The 21859-nt window shown below is 49.3% G+C and overlaps 2 protein-coding genes across 4 annotated transcripts; one reads left to right on the top strand and one right to left on the bottom strand.

Annotated features, from left to right (window-relative positions):
• Positions 1-7705: 7705 nt before the first annotated feature.
• Rarres2 (retinoic acid receptor responder 2) lies at positions 7706-10926 on the top strand. 3 transcript variants are annotated; one of them, XM_059257700.1, is made up of 6 exons: positions 7706-7830; positions 8275-8478; positions 8671-8775; positions 10276-10371; positions 10560-10678; positions 10821-10926. In XM_059257700.1, exons 2-5 carry the CDS (start codon positions 8299-8301, stop codon positions 10665-10667), a joined length of 489 nt encoding a protein of 162 aa, XP_059113683.1. In that variant the 5' UTR covers positions 7706-7830; positions 8275-8298; the 3' UTR covers positions 10668-10678; positions 10821-10926. The 3 variants fall into 3 exon arrangements, with proteins under 3 accessions (XP_059113683.1, XP_059113682.1, XP_059113681.1); XM_059257699.1 differs by lacking the exon at positions 7706-7830 and adding an exon at positions 7842-7973; XM_059257698.1 differs by lacking the exon at positions 7706-7830 and having other exon boundaries at positions 8153-8478.
• Positions 10927-11119: 193 nt separating this feature from the next.
• Positions 11120-21513, bottom strand: Lrrc61 (leucine rich repeat containing 61). The gene is made up of 2 exons (XM_059257697.1): positions 21324-21513; positions 11120-12370 (listed from the first exon to the last, which is right to left on the bottom strand). Exon 2 carries the CDS (start codon positions 12268-12270, stop codon positions 11491-11493), a length of 780 nt encoding a protein of 259 aa, XP_059113680.1. The 5' UTR covers positions 12271-12370; positions 21324-21513; the 3' UTR covers positions 11120-11490.
• Positions 21514-21859: the final 346 nt, after the last annotated feature.

Raw genomic sequence — 21859 nt, 5'->3', positions numbered from 1 at the left:
TTAAAATAATCACAGCTGGGATTTAAGATAGGCAAGGTCATCAGACCTCCACCTGAGTAGTGGGTCACTCCTCCCAGCTGTATGCAACTAGACCCTAATTATATGAGACTTCAAGGATTTCTGGGTGTACAGGCTAAAAAAATGGGGAGGTCGCCCACCTGTGCAGCAAAGAGAAAACTGTTATATACACTGAGTAAAGGCCCCAAATGTTGCCTAACACCTCCCCTTAGAAAAGTTTCTTACAACAAACAGTAAATTTATTTGTTACTGTTATGTCTCATGGTATTTAAATTTTTTTTATTCTGGAGAAACACATATAAAAAGTAAAATGGCTAAATGTAATTTTCTGAATACTTCCCCCTCTTCTTTGTTTTGTTACAAAAATGTTCCACCATTCAAGGTGATGGATCTCTCTGAAGCTCTTGCTGAAATGTAAACTTTATCTCAGGATCTGTAAGACCATTGGGGGTGTGGCTTAAAAAGCTGTAAAATTTCAAGTAAAGAAAAGTTAGTTTAAAACTTGTAACAAAAAGGCTCAGTGTCGGGGGCCATGTGAGAGGAGCAGCAGCAGCTTTGGAATTCGTGAACACGGCTTGGCAGTTACCATAAACACTCTGAGTGAACCTTGTAGAGGCAGAGCCCTGAGGACTATGTGTCCTGAGGACCCCATGCTGTTCCTGAGCACAGGTCTGACTGTTGCCCTAAAGGCCACTATGTCCCTCATAATGTATGAGTTGTATGAAAACTCTAAGGAGGCTTCTAGCTCCTCATTGGGCAGTGTTACTGGTATTTATAATTATAGTGACTGACTTTTCCAAGCATTGATGCTGGAGCAGATTAATGATTCAACCACCACCCTTAGGAAGAATTTAGACATGTAGAATTGTTAGTAAAGTTAGGTTACAGTGGTTTTGTTAATGGCTTTGAGGTAGAAAATCTTGGGGACGATTTAAGGTTTAGAAAGGCACACTTTTAATGGTTGGGCGAGGGAATTGTTGAGGTCAAGAAGAGCAAAGGCTTCCTGGTTATTATTAGCAAACGTGCCTTTCTTGCTATAATGGGTTGGTGACCAAAGGCGATGATTAATTTCTTGTACCCATTTTTGCCCTCAGCTTTCTGATATGATTTAATTAAAAACTGTTAATGAGTGGATATGCACCCTGAGAATTTAAGTAGCAATTACTGGTTGATTTTAATATATAAAAGCTTAGATTTGTGATTCTTTTAAGATTTTTTATAAGATTACATTTTGAGATAAATAATAAAGTGATTGATCTTTTCTTTGTAACTGCAAAATGCAGCCTTCCAGTAAAAGAACTGACCGAGAAAAATGCCTTGCTTGCTTAAACTTTGTTAATCTATTAACAAGTTGCTTAGACATGAATGTATGTGGATCCTTGGGATAATTTGTTTTTCACCTATAATACATAAAATGTTTAATCATGTAAGGGTAGTGGAAACATGCCGTTTTTCACTTGTATTTGTTGTAATCATTCACTTAAAAATAGATTGCAACCACATTCTAATTTTTATATTGCTTGAAAGATTTTGCTGGGGTATATAAGCTGTAAAGGAAAAAATAAAGAAAATAAAAAAAATAAAGAAAGTTGGAAGGAAAACATCAGAAAAGAGACAAATGGGATACATCAGGAAAGAAGTAAGGGAAAAAATCAAGAGAGAGACCTTGACACGTTGAAGGTGTGTGTGTGTGTGTGTGTGTGTGTGTGTGTGTGTGTGTGTGTGTTCCCCTTTTTTGAAGGCTCCAGAGAAGTAAGTTTTACTCCCTTAGATAAAAAAGTCAATTAATTGTATGATCAATCGCTGACTCCACATCTCCTCTTCAGTTCCTGAGCTGCTAGGAGCTGGTTCTCAGCAGCAGCTGCTCAAACTTGATTAAATAGAAACAAAATTATGAAATCCTAATCTTGTAAGAGTTACTATTTTAGCCAGGCGGTGGTGGCACACGCCTTTAATCCCAGCACTCCGGAGGCAGAGCCAGGTGGATCTCTGTGAGTTCAAGGCCAGCCTGGTCTACAGAGCGAGATTCAGGACAGGCACCAAAACTACACAGAGAAACCCTGTCTCGAAAAACCCAAACAAACAAACAAACAAACAAACAAATAGAAAATAAATAAATAAATAAATAAATAAATAAATAAATAAATAAATAAATAAATAGAAGCCTTCTTCCGCTTATGGCTTCTGGTTCCCTCCAACTTTGGCTCCTCCCTCGGGTCCCTTCCCCCAGTGCTCTGTGGCTCCTTGCTGCTTCTGCTAGCTCACTGCAGGGCAGCATTCCTGGCAGTGGGACTTGTCACTGTCACCTCCCTGAATGGACTTACACCCACTTCCTTCACCAGCTCACTGTCTCCTACCCCTATTTCTCCCCCTACTCCATCCACCTTTCTGGGAAATCGCTCAGTTTTGCTCTATAACCAAACCATCTATTACAGCTCTTTCTAATTATTTTTCCAAAGTTTCCCCAGGAATGCATCACGGCAACTGTATGATCCTTCAAAGCCGATCAACTTAAAACGCTCCTCCTGCTAAGTGACCAGAGGACCCCTCTTCAATGGACCCTAAACTATCTCCTCCTGAAGATGACCCTCCTCATCAGGAAGTAGCTAAAAAAGGATCAACACCCCTACCCCCCGTTTTTATACCTTTTATGAGTTTAGACTAATAGAATGTCTTGGTGGTGAAACAGGATTCCTACAACACTAAAGATGGTCTTGCTCAGTCATCCCAGAAAGAATGTTTACAGAGATAATGTTTACAGAGAGTCATACAATTCAGGAAAGACAGACTGCAGAACTGCACGTAGCTCCCATGGCTGCAACAATCTCCTCACTCTCAAGCCCTTCACCCTGTCCTATAAAGGGCTGCACCAGCTTTTCCCCAAGGCAGATCACCTCTGCAGGAGAAAAGCTCCCCTTCACCCTACGTGCATAGTCCTGTCTGTCGGTCAGACGCCTGTCTCTTTTCTGCCTCCTGTCCCTTTGAGCTGTCTCAGAAATCTAACACACACCGTATAACCCATGACATAATGCTAACCTCTGAGCATTTCACAGGTTTAGGAAACACTTGATAAAGAAGGAGGCCATGTGGGGCTGGGACAGAACGGCTCGAGCTTTTGAACAGGCTAAGATCCCCGTAGGATGGGCTAAACAGCTGTGTCCCTTTCACACTGTTCTCAACCTGTGGGTCGCAATCCTTTGGGGATCCCATAACAGATATCCTGCATATCAGATATTTACATTACAATTCATCACAGTAGCAAAATTGAAGTTATGAAGTAGCAACTAAATAATGCTGTGGTTGGTGGTTGGAGGTCACCACAGCATGAGGAACTGTATTAATGGCGCAGCATTAGGGAGGATGAGAACCACTGTGTTAGAAGTCACTAGAAGCTCAGTGGGCTACAGCTGGGTGCAATAGCAAAAGCAAGCTGAGTGAATGATTCCAATAGGGTTTGGGTCTCAGTCCTGAAAAGAGGCAGGCACTCCATACACAGCGCTGGAACAGCAATTGCCGCTGCACAGAAAGCATTTCAGAGAAGCCACAGCCACCAACTCCAGTTCAGCAGCCACGGAGCCCCAAGACGACTCACCAGCCCCAGAATCCTTGGACTTGTTCCAACAATCTGTTCAACCATGGTGGGTTACAATGGAGTCCTAGGTGTGCAGAGATATGATTTACCTTTTCCCAGCCCTGATGCTCTATTCACAGGGGATGTCCGGTCTCCATTTTTCCTTCACCTCAGCCCTCATGTTTATCCTGGCCAGATTATACTCTTCTCTCATGCAGGCAATTGCAATTGACTCCTATAAAGACACTTTCTCCTCCACTCTACTCAACACACAACTACCCCAATGGCACTGTGTGTATGTGCATGCACTTATGTGTGTGTGCACGTGTGTGCGTGTGTGTGCGCGCGCACGTGCACACACATGTGTGCCAGCACCTATGTGTAACTTTTTAAAGCTTTTAGAATCACTGTTGAAGTTTAATAGACAAATTATCCACAGGCTGAGAAAATTTTAAAAATAAGGTACAGTTTCCTTCCCTCACAGGCAACCACTACTGTAAGTTTCTTTTCTTTTGAGAAAGATCCCATGTATCTCTATGGATATGATTCATTCTTAGTTTTAACTCACATGATTGATAACTCTTCCTGATTATCTACCATCCAGTAAGGCAGCCAGCACCCACATATGAGTTGGCCAGCTTGACATGTGGCTAATGTGACCAAGATGTTAATAGTTTACCTTTTAAAGATTATAATTGTGTGTTTGTGAGTGGAAATGCCCTTGACGGTCAGGAGCCCCAGAACCTGGAGCCAATGTTACGGGTGGGTATGAGCTGCCTGAAACAGAGCTTGAGAGCTAAACTCAGCTCCTCTGGAAGACCTGCCAGCACTCTTAACCACGGAACCCTCTCTCCAGGGCCAAAAATGTAATGTTTTAAATGTATGGTATATTGAGTTGAGATTTTTAAAAATCAGTGACTTGACACGGACAGGTAATTTTCAAACCGGTCGCCTTTGCATCGAGCTGAATCACTTCTAGCTAGAAGAACAGAGACCACAGGCATAGAAGCACAAGAACCACTAAAGGGAATTTGTATGGCCGTTACCTACAGTCACAAGAGCTGTTCCTTCGTCCGCTCCCACCACCCTGCTCCCAGCCCCCCTCTCTCATCCTAGGATTGCTGTCCCTTCTCATGCCCCCTCCACATGCAGGACACAGCTGCATTTCTCTCAGCTCAAGTCCCATACTGGAAGTCTGGACTGGTCACCAGTCCCCAGGGCAACCCCCAGCATGGGGCCTTGGGCTGAAAAACACTTGTCACATGTGTGCCTATTGACCCTGGATCAGAAAGCTCTTGGGAACCACAGTTGCCATCGGTGGTGGTTAGTTTTAGTTGTCAATGTGACAGACTCTACAGTCACCCGGGAAGAGTCTCAGTGGGGACTGTATATATCAGGTGGGCCTGTGGGCATGGCTGAGGGATTGTCTTGATTATGAATTGATGTGAGATGACACAGCCTGAAAGTGGGCATCAGCTGGGTTTAGGCTGGATTACATATGAATGAGTAGAGAGAGCTGCTGAGCAGTGGGTATGCACACATCCATCCCTTTTGTGTTCTTGACTATGACTGGGACTAGCCGCTTGAGTCCCTACCTGACTACCCCACAATGATGGACTATAACCTGCGAACAGACTAAGTCCTCTCTCCCTCAAAGTTGCTTTTCTCAAGGTATGTTTTCACAGCAACAGAAGCAGAACTGGACCACCGTCTCTTATCTCTGCTCACTGATAGCTGCGGGACTGAGATGCCAGTGAGGGGTTCTTGGGGCTGAAGATCTTGCTGGGACCCTCGGAGCACATGGTAAAGAATCCCTTAGCTCTATATGAAGAATCTGGCAGGGTGTGAACAGTGCATGGAGAGAACTTTATGCCCAGTTCTACCAGCCAGCCACTTTCCCTAAGTTTCCCATTTCCTGCTCAACAACTCAAGCAAAGGGATTAAGATCCCACCTTTCTGCCACACTGGGAAGCCTGTGTGAGACCCTGTTTCAGGGGCCTGCCTTTGTTAGGACTCAGAACTGTAACAGGGAAGAGAGAAGACTGCAGTGCCAGTCTTCTGAGAGAAGAATCTCACATTGAAATAATGAAAGGGCTGGAACCTGGTGCCAGCCAGGAGGAACTTCTCTCTCAGAGAGATTCCAATACCACACTGGCAACTTGTCAACCATCTTACAAGTGTGACTAGAGGAGGCATTGATGGCTCGGTGACGAGTGGGACCTGAGTGGGACTACAACGTCTGACTGAGACTCTAAATATGCACACCCCTTGCAGTCCACTTAAAACTGAATTTCAGGGGCTGGAGAGATGCTCAGTGGTTAAACATATTGGATACTCTTCCAGAGACCAAGGTTTGGTTCCCAGCATCCACATGGTGGCCAATCTTCTGTAACTCTAGTTCTAGATGATCTGATGCCCTTCTCTGGACTCTGTGGACGATAGGCATGTACATGTAGTATAGAGACATACACACAAGCAAAACATTCATACACAAAAATTACAAAATACTTTTAAAAATTTAATCCAGCCGGGCGGTGGTGGCGCACGCCTTTAGTCCCAGCACTCGGGAGGCAGAGCCAGGTGGATCTCTGTGAGTTCGAGGCCAGCCTGGACTACCAAGTGAGTTCCAGGAAAGGTGCAAAACTACACAGAGAAACCCTGTCTCGAAAAACCAAAAAAAAAAAAAAAAAAATTTAATCCAAACTTTATGTCCATGCCTGGAAGACAGACTCTGGGGTCACTGAAGCTCTTTGTCGTCTTCCCAATATGGCCACATTAATAAATCCTTTTCTGTGTTCACTATTATTTGTCTGTGTAATTGGGGACTGACAGCAGAGCCCAGCTTAACGGGCCTTTCAGGGACCACACTTGGGCCCTAAGGTCTCAGATAACAAACCTTAGGGATCGATGGAGACTGTTAATGATACACTGCCCCAGGCTTTTCCCATTTGCTCAAGGTACCCAGAAGCTGAGCCAGTATCTGGACACCTGTCTCTCCTCCCCTTATGAGTTTCAGCAGACATTCTGTCCTACCTGGAGGCCCCTAACACCCCTATAGCCAGTCTGAGACCTTAGGTCATTTCACTTAGGATGGGACCTCAGGAATGGCCAGGAAAAGCAGCATGTGGAGCCACCAAGGATGGCAGCCCTGCAGGAGCGCCCTCCCTTCTCAGGGTGCATTCCTGGAAAGAGTTGACTGACTGCAAAGTCTCAGCTAGGGATTTCCAGCACCCTGGAAAGAAAGGGCAGCCCTGAGTAACTGCGACTGTAAAAGGAAGTTCTTCAGAGAGCACATCCTTCAACCCTCAGGGGAATGGTCCACCTGGCCAGCAGAGACCTGGAAAGGCTTCAGATCCTCAGACAGGAAGCAGTAACATAAGATATCTGCACAAGTTCAAGTCTTTGGCCTTCTAGCTGGAGACATGAGTCAGGGTCAGGGAACAGGTGCCAATCCAGGGGCGGGGGGGGGGGGGGTACTAGGTAGGAAGAAACACATCCAGCCTCGCACGTCTACACGTGCAGATCCAGGAGGTAGGGGTGGTGGATCTGAGGAGTGGAGCTGGAGGCAGGACCACAGGAGGGAGGGTCTGCTTGGAGCCTCTGCAAGGAAGAGACTAACACCAGCCCAAGTTAGGCCGATGTGAGTGAGAGACACCAGCAAGGAGGTGACAGGAGAGAGGCAGACGCCTGGAAGGCAGATGAAGGCAGCTAGCCAGGGACACGGGCGTTCTCTCACTGGACCAAAAGATGAGCCGAAGCAACAAACCTGCTACCTTGGTACTGAAGGAGCCTCAGTTTCCCCATCTGTGGCTTTCTAGTGGAAGATCACCTGTTCAAACCAGGTTCTTCCAAAAGTCATTCCCTCAAGTGACCCCAGTTATGGGCCAAAAGATGACAGAGACAGAGGCTGGAGAAGAAGAGGCAATGGGGTAAGATCTGTCTGATACTAGAGAACCCAGAGCCAGGTTGGGGCAGGGGTGGAGGGACACCCACCCCGGGGACAGTTGTCTTGATGGCAGCTGCAGCCCTGGTGCAGGGAGGGTTAAGCATTTTGCAGTTCCCATCTGCTCTGGGCTGGCATGTCCTCCCACATTTACGTCTTCTGAAAAATATTCAGCCTGTAGCCTGTCTCATTTGGTGCTCCAGGCCCTCCCCCTCCCCCTCCTTCGGCCCAAGCCAAGAGGAAGGTCAGGGGACTTTGGGAAAGGGGAAACTCCAAAACTCCGGACTCTGGGAGAAGGGTCAGTGGGGAAAGGCGGGGCTGTGGGGACCAAAAGAGAGAAAAGGGGGATGAGAGGGTGAGAGGGAACAGCTTCCAGGGAGCTGCTCCAGAGACCACACAGGGAAAGGCTTTGCTAGAGCAATAAACCTGGTATTTTTCAAGGTACCAGAGGGGGGCTGGGGATTTGAGAGATGAAGGGAAGACCCAGAGGGAAGAGAAAATGGCTCAGAAAGAGGCTATAGTGGCCTTAGCCAGCCAGACTACCTCCTGGGGCTGTTGGCAGAGAACTCCAAAACTTTGCTGGCACCAGGAAACAAGGCCTTGCAGAGTGGGAAGGGCTAGTTGGATTCCCAGTGGAGATTCAGAAAGGGCCACTTCTGGCCCCAGGAATAGGTCAGGGGAGAAGGTGACCCCTACCCCCACCCCAGCTCTAAGAGCTGAAGACTATACACCATCTTTGCAGGACCAGAAGGACTGCGGTGAAGCCATGAAGCGCCTGCTGATCTCCCTGGCCTTATGGCTGGGCATGGTGGGCATACACGGGACGGAGCTGGAGCTCAGCGAGACACAGCGCAGGGGCTTACAGGCGGCCCTGGAGGAGTTCCACAAACACCCACCCGTGCAGTGGGCCTTCCAAGAGGTCGGGGTGGACAGCGCTGACGACATGGTTAGTGCTGTGACTGCGTAGGGGACGGAGGGCTGCAGCCCTGGAGACCAGGAAACTCCCAGAAAGTTTCCTGGGAGAGGCCACCAGGCAGCCATCCTCCCAGGCTGTGCCAACTCTAAGTTACGGTGTTTGGGGGAGGAGAGGAATTACCTGCTGGCCTTCTTGTCTGTCTGTCTGTCTGTCTGTCTGTAGCTCTTCTCAGCCGGCACCTTTGTGAAGTTGGAATTTAAGCTCCAGCAGACCAGCTGCCTCAAGAAGGACTGGAAAAAACCCGAGTGCAAAATCAAACCAAACGGGGTGAGTGAAGGGCTCTTTTGATGGGAGCAGCTGCCTGGGTATGGACTGGAGCCCAGAGGAGCCCTGTGCTCATCACTGGGACTGTCTGCAAGGAAGAGGGAAATCTCTCCATCAGATGGGACCACCGTCTAAGCCCCTCCGAAAGAGCTTCTCTATGCAGCTTATCCTGTGCCCCGACCAGACTATGGCCGGTTCGCTGCAGGGTTTCACAGTAATCAGCCTCCCTAAGTGGGCACTGCTGCTATGGAGTGACCTCTGGGCTGAAGGTACAGCACTTTGGGTTAAGGTCCTTGCTCTCTAACTAACAGCTTTGTGGGTCACTGAAGGTCTTGGTTCCCTCCATCAGGGAAGGGAAGGGACTGGGTTATATTGGTGATTTACAAGATCTTGGTTCCAGGACCTTTTGTCCAAATTAAATCTTAGGGGGGAATGTAAATATTAGGACAAGGTGGTAAGGGCCCTTGCTGTGCTAGCATGAGGACCTAAGTTTGAATCCCCAGCACCTGTATGAAAACAGCTGGGCGTGGTCACACATGCCCAGAACTCCTGCACAGTAGTGTGCAGAGGATACTCAAGGCTTGCTGGCTGCCAGCCTAATTCCGGGTTCAGTGAGAGACTTTGTCTCAAGGGAATGAAAAAGAGTGATACAGCAGGACACCCAGATGTCCTTGTCTGACACAGAGCGCACACACACACACACACACACACACACACACACACACACACACACCAGAGAGAAACAGAGACAGACACCATCTGGGGAGGACTCTTGCCTTTATACATGTTTGCACATTCACACAGGCACTTGTGAATACACCTGTGCAGAATACGGCATATGAGCAGTAAACACACGCATGTTCACACAGGAGTGATTCCTACACAAGTACTGTAGTCTGCAGGCAAGGCAGGGTAGTATACACTTGAAATTCCAGCATTGAGGAGGTCAAAGCAGGTGAACCACAAGTTCTAGATCAGTCTGGGCTGCTTCTTAAGACTATGCCCAAAGAAGAGAACTTCTAAAGATCTCCTACCCCAGGGTGGACTGCATGTCCATCTGGCTTGCCTATCCCCTTACCCCTTGGGTTAGTTATATTTCTGTTGCTGTGATAAAACACAATGACTAGTAAACCAACTAGTAGGAAAGCTTTATTTTGCCTCACAGTTCCAGAGGGATAAAAGTCCATCATGGCAGGGAGGCAGGGAGATGTGTCTACCAGCAGGCACCACAGCCAGAGCAAGAATCCGAGAGCTCACATCCTCAAAAGCAAGCAGGAAGCAGAAAGAGGATTGGGAGTGGTGTAAGGCTTTAAACTCTCAAAGCCTACCCCAGTGACACATTTCCCCCATCAACCAGAGACCAAGTGTTCGAATACCTGAACCTATCGGCACATTCTCACCCAAACCACTCTCTCCCTCCACTCTAGAGAATGTCAAGGCCAGGCCCCACCTGACCCTCATGGTGTCCTCACTCCCTTTTCCTTCTCTCACACTCTCCACCAGAGAAAGCGGAAATGCCTGGCCTGCATCAAATTGGACCCCAAGGGTAAAGTTCTGGGCCGGATGGTCCACTGTCCGATACTGAGGCAAGGGCCTGAGGTAAGAAGGAACAGAGGTGAGGGAGGGGCAGGAGCAGCCCACACCTGGGTCTGTGGGATAAGTACCAGAAGCTGGAAGGAGAGTAGGGCGGGGGGGTGGGTGGGTGGGTGGGTGGCTGAGACACTTCCGGAGGCTGCGGTGGTGCCTCTCCTCCCGGGCATTGCTGCAGCAGACACTGGTCCTGGCAGGAGCCTCAGGAGGCCCAGTGCACTAGGGTAGCCCAGGCTGGCGAGGACCCCCGTAGCTACTTCTTCCCTGGACAGTTTGCCTTCTCCAGGTCCCTGCAGCCCAAGTAAGCCCTGCACAGGTAGGTTACTGGAGGGAGAGAGCCCTGGCATGAAAACTGGACTGAGGGAGGCAGAGAAGGGGGGTGCGAAACTTGGCTGAAAGCTAAGATCAGACCAAAACAACCTCGCTCATACTCAATCTGGTTTTCCCTTCTTCTCTAGAACTCCATCTTCCTGTGCAGCTGTGGCAGCACCCAGTGGCAGCACACCGGCCCCCAAAGATGAAATATTCCAAGCTAATAAAATCGCTGAGTCTGTTCACTTCCAACCTTGTGTTGTTGCTCTTCCCGCAGCTCCACCTGCACATATAAGGAAAGCTCAAAGGCTGGGTGTATGAGTCCCCAACTTCCTGCCTAGTTCAGGAAGGAGCACACAGGGTGAGTGTAGAATCTCCTACAGGACTAAAACAGAGGCATGGAAGCCTGTACTTTTGCTGAGGAAGAGACAAGAAACGATACAAATGAGCAGAGAACTATTTAATAAGAGTTAGCAGGTGGCAAGTAACCTTACCCATAAAGCCTCAGGCTTGGCACTTGGGAGAGCCTGGGCTCAGCATGCCCCTGGGCCTGGCTGCAGCATTTGCCAGATAGTGAGGGGAATCTCCTATACCTGCTAGAGGCCACCTGGAAAGCATGTCCCTGCTCGCGTGGAAGGAGGGCAGGAAGTGTCCTTGGGGAGATGCAGGAGTTAGGATGCTCTCAAGAAAGGGACAAATGAACAACCTACTTTGCAAGGTCAGTGACCAGAGAAAACCAGAGAGGCAAGGGCATGGGGTAGGAAAGAGATGTAGGCAACATCACTACGATGAGAACACCTGGGCTGTGAGGCACATTCAGAAGACAAAGGAAGAAGTGGTTTCTGCCGGGCTCAGAGCCTGCTGGGCCTGGGCCAAGCAGTCCCCGGCCTGGCGGTCCAGGTCAAGGCATTCCTGCAGTGTGTCCTGGAACTGCCTGCAGGCCTCTTCCAAAATGGAGCTGTTCTGCATGGGCCAGGATTCCCAGTAGTCAGGATCCACCCATGGCTGGGCCTCTATTGCTCTGGGGCCTGGGCTGGAGCTGGGGCGCAAGGAACTGTCCAGGTCTCGGCATAACTGGTACAGCTCACTGCCCTGCCCACTCACACGTTCCCCATCTATGACTTTGAGACCAGGTAGCAGCTCTCGAACCACAGCCCAGTAGGAGGGACTGGCACACAGCGGGTTGCTGAGCCTGGCTAAAGGGTCCCGGAGCCTCAGGTGCTCCAAGCCCTGCAGCCCAGCCAGACACTGCAGCTGGTTAGGAGTAGCCAGCAGGTTACCAGCAACATTGAGGCTCTGCAGGTTGTCACAGGCTGCCAGTGGCTCCAGCCCCGTGAGCCGATTATTGGAGACATTGAGCACAGTCAGCTGGCGCAGGGATGCCAGTGGGCCCAGGTGGGTAAGTGCGTTGCCCGATAGGTCAAGCCACTCAAGGCTCAGGCACTCCCCCAAACAGCCCAGGTCCAGCAGCCCCAAACCCCGAAGTTTCAGCAACAGGATGGAATCAAGGGCAAACTCTCCAGAGCGGGACTTCAGCAGCTGGGGTGTGATGCTCAGCACCTCGGTCTCTCCTGACTTCTCTCCAGGAGGCTCCATGATACGGACGATTCAGATGGCCTGGCCCTGGCAGTGCTTAGAGTCACAGGGATGTGGTGTCTCTGGGGATCAGCTGCTCTCCCTCATCTCTGCTGGGGCCCTGAGAGAGAGAGAGAGAGAGAGAGAGAGAGAGTGTCAGGCCAGCCTCTCCTGAGCATCTGTGTCCTGTGCTACAGGGAACAGCAGGACGCCATGCAGAGAGCATGAAATCCTTGTGCTCACAGAAACCAGAAAATGTTAAACACACACACACACACACACAGAGAGAGAGAGAGAGAGAGAGAGAGAGAGAGAGAGAGAGAGAGAGAGAGAGAGGGGTATAACTGTTTTCTGCTCGGAGGGCTGGGAATGGAAATGGTTAACGGCCTAGGCGACCTCTGTGTTATCTATATGACCAAGATCACACCAGATCCTCCCTTGGGACCTTAAGATGACGCATGTATTCTATCTACAGAACCCATCTTTAGGGAAGAGGTGACACATACTTTGAAAGGAGTTTCAATGTAATTATGCCCTAAACTTTATTGTGCAAATGAGATTGTTACACCAGAAAACTTTTTTCCAAATTATACTGTACTTAAAAATGCCTAAAATAAACTGCCTGGTGCTGGACTCCAGAGGTTTGAACCAACACTGGCTACTGAATCATGTTAAACTGGACTTTCTTCTTGCCTCACATGGATACTTTCTGGCCATGGTGTTTGCAGAGGCCTCCACAATGGCAGACCCACCAGCCTTGATTCTCGGAGCGAATGGCCAAGAGCCAGGCAAGGCCTGAGACCATCTAAGCAACAGGGGAGGACACAGCCCCAGCCTGGGGAAGAGGCTCTGGCTCACTCCAATGGTCACATCCATGCTATACGGAGCTTAGGACCCGTACTGCCAGTTTGGCTCGAATCTGGACTTCAAACAAAAATATTGATACTTGACTTTTCCAGTAACTATTGTGATATACCTTTATTAACCCTAAGAGGTTCCTTTTGGAAAAGTTAAATTTTTTTACTGACTGGCTGCTTTATTGATATTTTTGAGACAGGGTCTTGTGTAACCCAAGCTGGCTTTGAATTCTTAATCCCCCTGCTCTCCTCCATGCCACCCCACCCCTGAGAACTAGGATTACAGGCTTATACCACTACTCCTGGCTTAGATTTATTTTTAAATAGACAACAGGTAATTACCACCTTTCAGGCATGCAGACTCAATGAGAACGTGCTGTAACTTCTTTCATTCACTCAAAAATGTTATTTCCATCTTCCCAACATTAACACTAAAATTAAAATGGTACCCAGAGTAAGCAGACCAACTTATACCTCTGGCTAGAGCTCTAAGGCCTGAGAGGTAGGTAGGCATTTCGTCCTAGGCACAGAGGAAAATGAAGTCAAGAGAGGTAGGACAGGGTGCGGGTGCGGTGAGCTGGTTTCACACTGTTGCTCCAACTCCAGGAAACCACTATCCCACTCCCCGAGCCCCAACCAGCTCCTCTGCTTCCACACCACTTCTCAGGTCAGCATGAAGGCAATGATCACCGTGTGCTGGACAGCACAGTGCAGCTGAAGGTACGGCATCACAGCCCAAAAGGGCAGGCTGGGGGAGGTGAAGAAGTCCAGGAAGCCATTTTGGAGCAAGGAGCAGGAGTGCCTAATACAGTTCTGAAATGTGGGGGAGGGCAAGCGTGTCATCGGTGGCTGTGGGACAGTGAGCCCATGTGTGTGACATCATTGTGAGGAGGAGTCTGCCTGTGGGGGAGGGACAATGTTGATGCTGCCCAGAGGATAAAAGTTCACTCAGATAGAAAAACAAAAGCAGAAGCAGGCTTCATTCCAAATACCACTCCCAAACTGCAGACTGTGGCCGGGCCAGACTCAGTCTGGGCTAGATGGGTAGTTACACCTACAAAGAACATTAGGACACTGCCAGTGCCAGTGCCGCTCAGAGCCTGTGGGTGGAAGGCTCTGGGGACTCCCAAGACTAAGTTCGCATGAGCACCACCACTTAGTGCCCTCTCCTCCAAGGAAAGCAGGTTCGGAGCACCATCCATCAGTGATGGCTACTCATTGTCTGCAAAGAGCTCCCCACCAACAGTACATCTGAGGAGGGCACTCTTGTCTTCATGAGAGTCATTCCTGTCAGCTCACTAGCCTGTAACACTCCAGTCCTCTGGGCCCTGGACTCTCTGAAGAGCTTGGAGGAGACAAAGAGTACGAGACTGGGCTACACGGCAGTTCTGTGATGCTGTATGCCCAGGACCGTGCATGCAGCTACCTAGGGCTACATATGCCATCCTGCTGTCCCTGACTGCTGTGGGGGAAGGCAGGGTCAAAGCCAGGAGAAAGCTGATCAGCTGTCCCCAGTACCAACTGTGTCAGTGTCTCCTGACCCCTCCAGGGGTGGGACATCTGCGTATTAGGTAATGCACCACAGCAGGGCCGGCAGCACCGGCAGGACAAGCCCTCCTGCTGCACCCACTGTCCCTGTCACCCCCTCACCTGGGCTGCCCACAGCTGGACCCCTTTCCCACTCAAGCCCTTGCTTACTGACGGGCCAGGACTAAGATGTGCGAGCACCTCTGCGATTTACATTGCCTGACAATAGTCTGACACCCAGCACAGGAGATGCAGCTGGTATTAAGTCAATGAAACAAAACCTCTCGGATGTCTGGAATGGGCTTGGTCTGGGGAATGTGGGGCATAAGCAACCTCTGAGTTCCCTCCTTTCTGATTAGACATTTCAAGCCGGGGGCTCCTAAAGGCTTGGCCCAGGCCCTGACTTCTTCCTCATGCCAGGACACAAGAGCTTTTTCATACACATCCCCCCCACCCCACACCCCACCCCCACCCCCGAGACAGGGTTTCTCTGTGTAACAGCCCTGGCTGTCTTAGAACTCACTTTGTAGATCAGGGTGGCCTGGAACTCACAGAGATCTGTCTGCCCCTGCCTCCTGAGTGCTGAGATTAAAGGCGTGCACCACCACCACCCAGACTTTCCTATACTTCTTAAGGTGCCAGATGGACTGTGGTGGTCTGAATGAAAATGGCCCCCATAGGCTTATGGGGAGCAGCACTATTAGGAGGTGTGGCCTAGTTGGGGGGAGTGTGCCACTGAGGGTGGGCTTTGAGGTTTGAGATGCTCAAGCCAGGCCCAGTGTCCCTCTCACTCTTCCTGCTGCTTATGGGTCCAGATGTAGGACTCTCAGCTCCTTTTCCAGCGCCATGTCTGCCTGCACGCCACCATGCTTCCCACCACGATGATAATGGACTAAACCTCTGAACTGTAAGCCACTCCAGTTAAATGCTTTCCTCTGTAAGAGTTGTTGTGGTCATGGTGTCTCTTCAGCAACAGTAACCATGACTAAGACAGGGACCATGAGGACGTCAGCTTGCCCTGTCTCCGCATCTTCCCTAGAATGGTTTACCTCCAACCTGTCATGACTAGTCACTTGGGAAAGCTGAAGGAAGGGCTGGACAGTTAGGTTAGAGGAGGCCTGGCCAACAGTGAGCAGCCAAGGCTTGTCTTCTTCACTGCCTTCTCCCCTCCCTCTCTCCATCCTCACACCTCTGCTGGACCCCTTCTTCTCAGGCGGACAGGCACAAGTTTGCAGCCATGGGTTCTGGAGCCTCCTTTTGGCTTACTCTGCCCACATGGCCAGCACTTCACCTGGGAAGTAGTGATTTCTCCAAAGAACACGTTTTTCTCTTCCCAATGTAGGCAGTTGAGTCAAGGGAACCTTCTCTCTGCTTCTCCAGGAAAACTTGGTCAGCTACGGGACCAATGTGCCACTTGGTGGGGAGCAAGGGCTTCTTCTTCGTAAGGACAAGTCTTTTTCATGCTTTTTTCCAGGAGCGAGAGGTCCTGATTTTCCCCCTTGTATTCACAAGGTCATCTTTATGCCCAGAAAATCAATTTACCCTGTCTTTGACAGGTCCTCCCTCAGCCCAGCTAAGTCTAAGGAGAGGTCTTAGTAGCTCTGGTGTTGAAGTCAGGCTGGGATAAGCTAGGGTGGCAGCTAGGTTCTTGGGTCTGGTCACAGGAGAGTTGGTGCTCACAGCAGGGTCTTCCTGTCCCACTGATCCTGGGAGTGTCTTCTCTAGGGTGACTTATCTTTTCCCATTTCAATATGCTTGGAAATTTGGGAGAATGAGAAGATGAGCCCAGGCAGCAAGGCAATATGAAAATAATGCCTCTCAGTCACCCTCGGGGACTTCCAGGCCAGAGGCCAGACAAGAAAGAGAACCAAAGGGCATGAGGCAGTGAAATACACAAACGACAGTGAGAAGCAACCTCAGGACACAACTCCTTGGCGAAGTGTGATTCTATTCTTCCAGCTGGGTCTCATGGTCCCCTGCACACTGGGACTGTGTTCATCATTTCTGCCAACTAACTGTTCTTCTTTTTCCTTCAGTGTATGAGGCCAGAGGCACTTGATATTTTTGTTTTGTGGACAAAGCATGCAAAGGTCCTGTGGTCATTCACTAACAGAGCCATGCTGATGGGGACTAACCTCAGGAGTGAGCAGTGTTTCTGGGGCTGCAGAGCTCCAGATCTCTGGATCCTGAGCACCTGGGCTGCTCTTGGTACCAAGAGTCCAGAGACAATGTGCTACGTGACTCACCACCTGTTAAATTAGCGACTAGCGTGCAGAGTCCTAGGCTAGAGGCTTTGCTCATGTACTCTGCAGTTCCTTCTCTGGAAGTCAGCTGTGAAAAGTCACAGGACAGTTATGTTCTTCAGGAGCTGGACCAGAGGTATCTGTGGTGATATTTTGTTTGTGCTCTAATCAATTAAGCTTGCCTGGAGATCAGAGTGTGGAGCTAGCCACTAGAGGTCAGGCAGTGGTGGCACACACCTTTAATCCCAGCACTTGGGATCTCATGCCTTTGATCCTAGTACTTGGGAAGCACACACCTTTAATCCCAGCATTGGGGAGGAGGAAACAGGAAGTGATATTGGTTGGGCAGAGAGAAGAAGTGATAAGGTGGGGTGGAGTCAGGAGCTGGCCCCCCTTTCAGACTGTGGATTCCTAGAGGTAAGAAGTCTTTCTAGTGGCTGGTTGCTTTGCTTCTCTGATCTTTCAGCTTTCACCCTGATATCTGACTCCAGATTTTTATAATTAAGACCAATTAAAATTTGCACTACGGTATCCTTGCTCATGTTCCTTTCTGTGTCACACATCCCCAGAGCGCTGCTTATTCCTTTACTTCCCACACCTGTCAATCCTACTCCTCTATGGCTCTTGCCCAGGCCTGCAGTGACCACCTTGGCACCAACTTAATGGGCTTTTCTGCAACACCCACCAGGAGTGCCTGCCTGCTTCCACCCTTTGCAATGTCCTTTGTCTTCCATCACAGACTACCACATTTCTTGTACTTCCTGCCATTTCTGACCCCTCAGTCCCTTATCTGGTCTCCTCTCCTCTAAGCTGCCTCCATGGGCCTATTGCTGGACAGTCTCCAGGCTGCTCTGCTCATCATCCACCATCAGACCTGGGTTCACAACTCTCTCTTCAGTGCCAGTCACTCTTTCTGCATCAACTCCATCTTAGTACAGGGATAACCAGCCTCCCAGATGCTCAAGTCTAAGACCTGGGTGTGGTCTTCAACTCCACCTCCCTTGATCATTTCCCTGGACATTAGGTCAAGAAGTCAGGAAACACAGGATGAAAGAAAAAGACAGAAAAGAAGCTAGTGACCCAGGATATGTTAGCCCGGAAGAGAAAAGACTCAGAGGAAGACAACATAGTGTGAGCACCCAGCAACTGGTGAGCTGCACCTCTTCATGGTAGAAGATGATATTGCACAGGAAGATGATATTGCACAGGAAGATTAAAATCCAAAGCCTGCACACTGACACAGACTGCTGTGGATGATTGATTGATAAATGAAACACTGATTGGCCAGTAGCCAGGCAGGAAGTATAGGTGGGACTAGCAGAGAGGAGAATTGAGAGAACAGGAAGGTGGAGAGGAGGAGATGCCAGCCTGCCATCCAGGGAGCATCATGTAAAGGCAGCAAGCAGGTAAAGCCACGGAACATGTGGCGACATATAGATTAACAGAAATGGGCTGAGTATAAGAGTAAGAGCTAGACAATGGTAGGCCTGAGCTAATGGCTGAGCAGTTTAAATAATATAAGCGTCTGTATGTTTATTTTATAAGTGGGCTACGGGACTGCAGGGGCTTGATGGGACCCGGAGAGAAAAACTCTGGCTACTCGGAGGAGTGTCAAACACTGCGGATGACTGGAGATGGCAGGGCAGTGTCTAAGAGGAAACAGGTAAGTCAACTGAGACAGCTCTTACACACTCCTGGGAGAAGGCTTAGAGGATTGAGAGTCAATGGCTTTGAGCCTGTCTCATAGAACTCAACCAGCCACCACAATGAATGAAGGTCCATGAGAAGTGACACTTGTAGAAGAACTGGGCAGAACTGTGAGTGCAAAAGACCGTCCTTGGCCCAGAACTATTCTGAAATGCCAGAAGTGAGGAAATTTACCTCAGATCTTACTTTATGACCAAAGAACCTGAGTCCGAGCCTCCAAAAACTGTCACTGAAGATAGCACAAGGCATTAAAACTAGGCAACAGTACCAACAGTAGTCTAGAAAAGGGGGAAAAAATCTGCCTATCAGAGCTGCAGCACAGAGCTCATCACAAAACCTCCATCCATAGACCTAGGAGCCACTGGGGCACAAACCCTGATCTCCTTCTAATTCCTGGTCCTGGGTAGGTGCTCTTAGATCCACTCACTTGTTTAACAAAACATGCATGAAATACCATGACCCAACATGACCCTCAAGACACACATATGGGCAGCGGGAATGGTAGCACATGCCTGTAACTGTAGCTCTTAAGGATTAAAGCTCCTGATCCAATCATCCAAAGTTGACAACTTTACAAGACAGAATCCTGCTGTTTGAGTGAGAGACTCCATACAGTATCTTTAGTCTGAAGCACCTCCTGGGAAGCCTCCTTGCCTCAGTGCCTCGCTTCACTCTTTCATGCTTGCAATCACAACATGCCTGTAACTGGAACGCTTGGGAGGCAGAGGCAGAAGGAGCTCAGTTATAGGCTAGCCTGGACTAAGCATTTTTTTTTAAAGTAGTAGAAGGGGGAGATGGTACACTTCAGTTGTAGGGTGCTTCCCTGGTATATGCAACGCCCTGGGTTCAATCTCCAGCACCAAAAAAATAAGTACAAGAGTGACTGTCTGGTTGACAAGCTCAAGAAAACTTAGAAATGATGACCTGGAGATATTAACAGCAAACCTCTCACTCATCTAGCATGTACAGGGCCTTGGGTTCAATCATCAGCAACATCAAAACAAAAAAAAAAAAAGAAAAGAAAAGAAAAGAAAAAAAAAAGAAACTTACACCACCTCACCCGGGAGAGTGAGGACCATTGAAAAGCCATTCAGGAGTAGATTATCCAGGGCTGGGAAGCAGAGGAGATGGGACAAAGAGACTCCATGGAAATCCTATTTACTCACAAAGGTCTGTCCAGACTAACTGAGCTTGAGGTTCTTTTTGAACAAATCCTTAGGGATACTTTTACAGAAGATGAGAAGCCCCAGGAGTGGAGGGTGGCTACCTGGACAAGGCTGACAATATGGAGGGGACAGAGGATGAACAGACACCAACAGTGACTGAAACACAAAGCGAGAAACAGAAGAAGACTTTAAAAAGCAATTCTAGGGAACCAAGGGGAGAGAATTTCCAGAAAGATAGCCTCGGTAACTGGTGATGGAGCCTGGGCACTGCAGTAAGAAGTGTGGCAGAGGCAAGGACAGTCATCTGCCGTTTTAGAGGGGGACCTACTCCAGGACCTCCTCAGACACCGAAGTCTTTATATCAAAGGACACTGTACAGAACCCACACATCCTCCTCTACACTTTAAACCATCTCTGTATCACCAATGAAGTTGAGAAGTTGTATTGCTCTGGACTCAGAACAAGAAAAAAGTCTGTGTATGTTTGGTATACTTGTTTCTAGTTTGTTGTTGTTGTTTCTGAACAATTCAGTCCCAATGGTTACAGAACTTATGGATGAAAAACCTTTGGCAGGTCCTCTGGAGTGCTGAGTGTACTCAGAATGCTGGACGGGCAACGGGAGGGGAAGGGCTTGGCAGTGTTTCTCAAGTGGAGAACAGGTGCCTGGGAAAACGGAAGTCAAATATACTGGAAAGAGGTGAAATCAAAGGTGAGTCACTTGGGAAACGTTTGGAGTACATGGAAACAGCAAGGACTCTTATTTCTGACAGACAAGGAAGCAGAATGGGTCTGCAGGCAGGCAAATCAATGAAAGGATGGCGGATGGGGAACTGAAACAGTGTACTGTCCAAAGCCTATCAATTCCTCAGGGAAGCCACATAATTGTAAAACCTGCAACCTGGCATCTGTTTACCTGGACTAGGAGATGCCTCTGCTCATACCAGGTGTTGTCTGATTAGATTATGACGTTCTCTTTATTATTCTGCCAATCGTTCCCAGGAGCATGCTCAGAGGGACCTTGCCTCCTAATTCTACCCCGCTGCACCCCACCAGCCGTGTTCAGCTCAACTCACCCTGGGCATTCCACAGTTCCACTGCATACAAACTTGCCAGCCTCCTCTCTCCCACCTTTCTACTAAAAGAAGGGTGTGCTATGGTCTCTCACCCCAACCGAGGTTTTGACCATTTGCTGAGAGATGTTTTAAATAACACTCAACCATCCTTTGAGCTCACACTAGGAAAAAAACATGGAATAGTTTCCTGCTGGAAGACTACACTTCCCAGCTTCCCTAGTGGGCTACCGAAGTCATTTCCACCCATTTCTGCCCCTCTAAGAGGCTGCATCCCATGTTCCTCAGCAGGCATTTTTGCCATCTGCATATGTGGGTGACAAAATGCTCCCTCGCCATGAATAAACGTGGCCCCCGTAAAGTCAGACCAAGCCTTTTTTTCCGCCTTGCTCTCTCTCTCTCCAGCTGCTCTTTTTAAATAATCTATGACACTAGCAGAACCCTTGTTGCTATGTACACCCAGACGCTGTGATCGTGGGCTAGGGCGACCACGGCTGCACCCACCTCACGGGACCGTCACCGGTTAAGGCGGTTCTGTCTGTCATTACTCAGAGTAGTTCCGGGCGTTGAGGGAGTGACCACTCATAGCTGGCGGTTCCGGAAGCATCGGGCCTCCCGGGGCAGCACAGAGCGCGGCGCTACTGCACTTCCGGCGCAGGCCCAGCCTACTCCGGAACCCGCGAGTGGCCGGAAGGGGCGGGGATCCGTGATGCGGAGATGGGGCTGCGTCCGAGGAAAGGGGTGTGTCAGAGTGGGTGTACGGGTTACGCAGATAGTCGGCCAGAGAAAATTCCAGTTCTCTGGTTTGGAAGCCGCGGGCAGTGGTGCGGGGGGATCTTGTTTCTGTTAATAAGTTTGGTCATTAGTTCATTGAGCGGTGCGGCGTTGGGGAGTGCATTGATAGGTCCTTAACGGATACGTGTTCGGTGATGTTCCGTGTGCCCGAGCACAGGCCGGGGTGACCTAGATTTTCTACTCCGTTAAATGGTGCCCGGTGCGTGCTCCCCAACCCGCCCGTGGTGGTGCGGTCATGCTCACCG

Source organism: Peromyscus eremicus, chromosome 3 (genome assembly GCF_949786415.1).
Source record: "Peromyscus eremicus chromosome 3, PerEre_H2_v1, whole genome shotgun sequence".
NCBI classification, from domain to species: Eukaryota; Metazoa; Chordata; class Mammalia; order Rodentia; family Cricetidae; genus Peromyscus; species Peromyscus eremicus.
This window is presented reverse-complemented; position numbering and strand designations above follow the sequence as displayed.

Bases quoted from the DNA above. Each gene is read 5' to 3' on its own strand.
- Rarres2 (XM_059257700.1), top strand. From the start codon at position 8,299: ATGAAGCGCCTGCTGATCTCCCTGGCCTTATGGCTGGGCATGGTGGGC. The intron at 8,776-10,275 runs GTGAGTGAAGGG...ACTCTCCACCAG, and splicing joins GCAAAATCAAACCAAACGGG to AGAAAGCGGAAATGCCTGGC. The intron at 10,372-10,559 runs GTAAGAAGGAAC...TGGTCCTGGCAG, and splicing joins TACTGAGGCAAGGGCCTGAG to GAGCCTCAGGAGGCCCAGTG.
- Lrrc61 (XM_059257697.1), bottom strand. From the start codon at position 12,270: ATGGAGCCTCCTGGAGAGAAGTCAGGAGAGACCGAGGTGCTGAGCATC.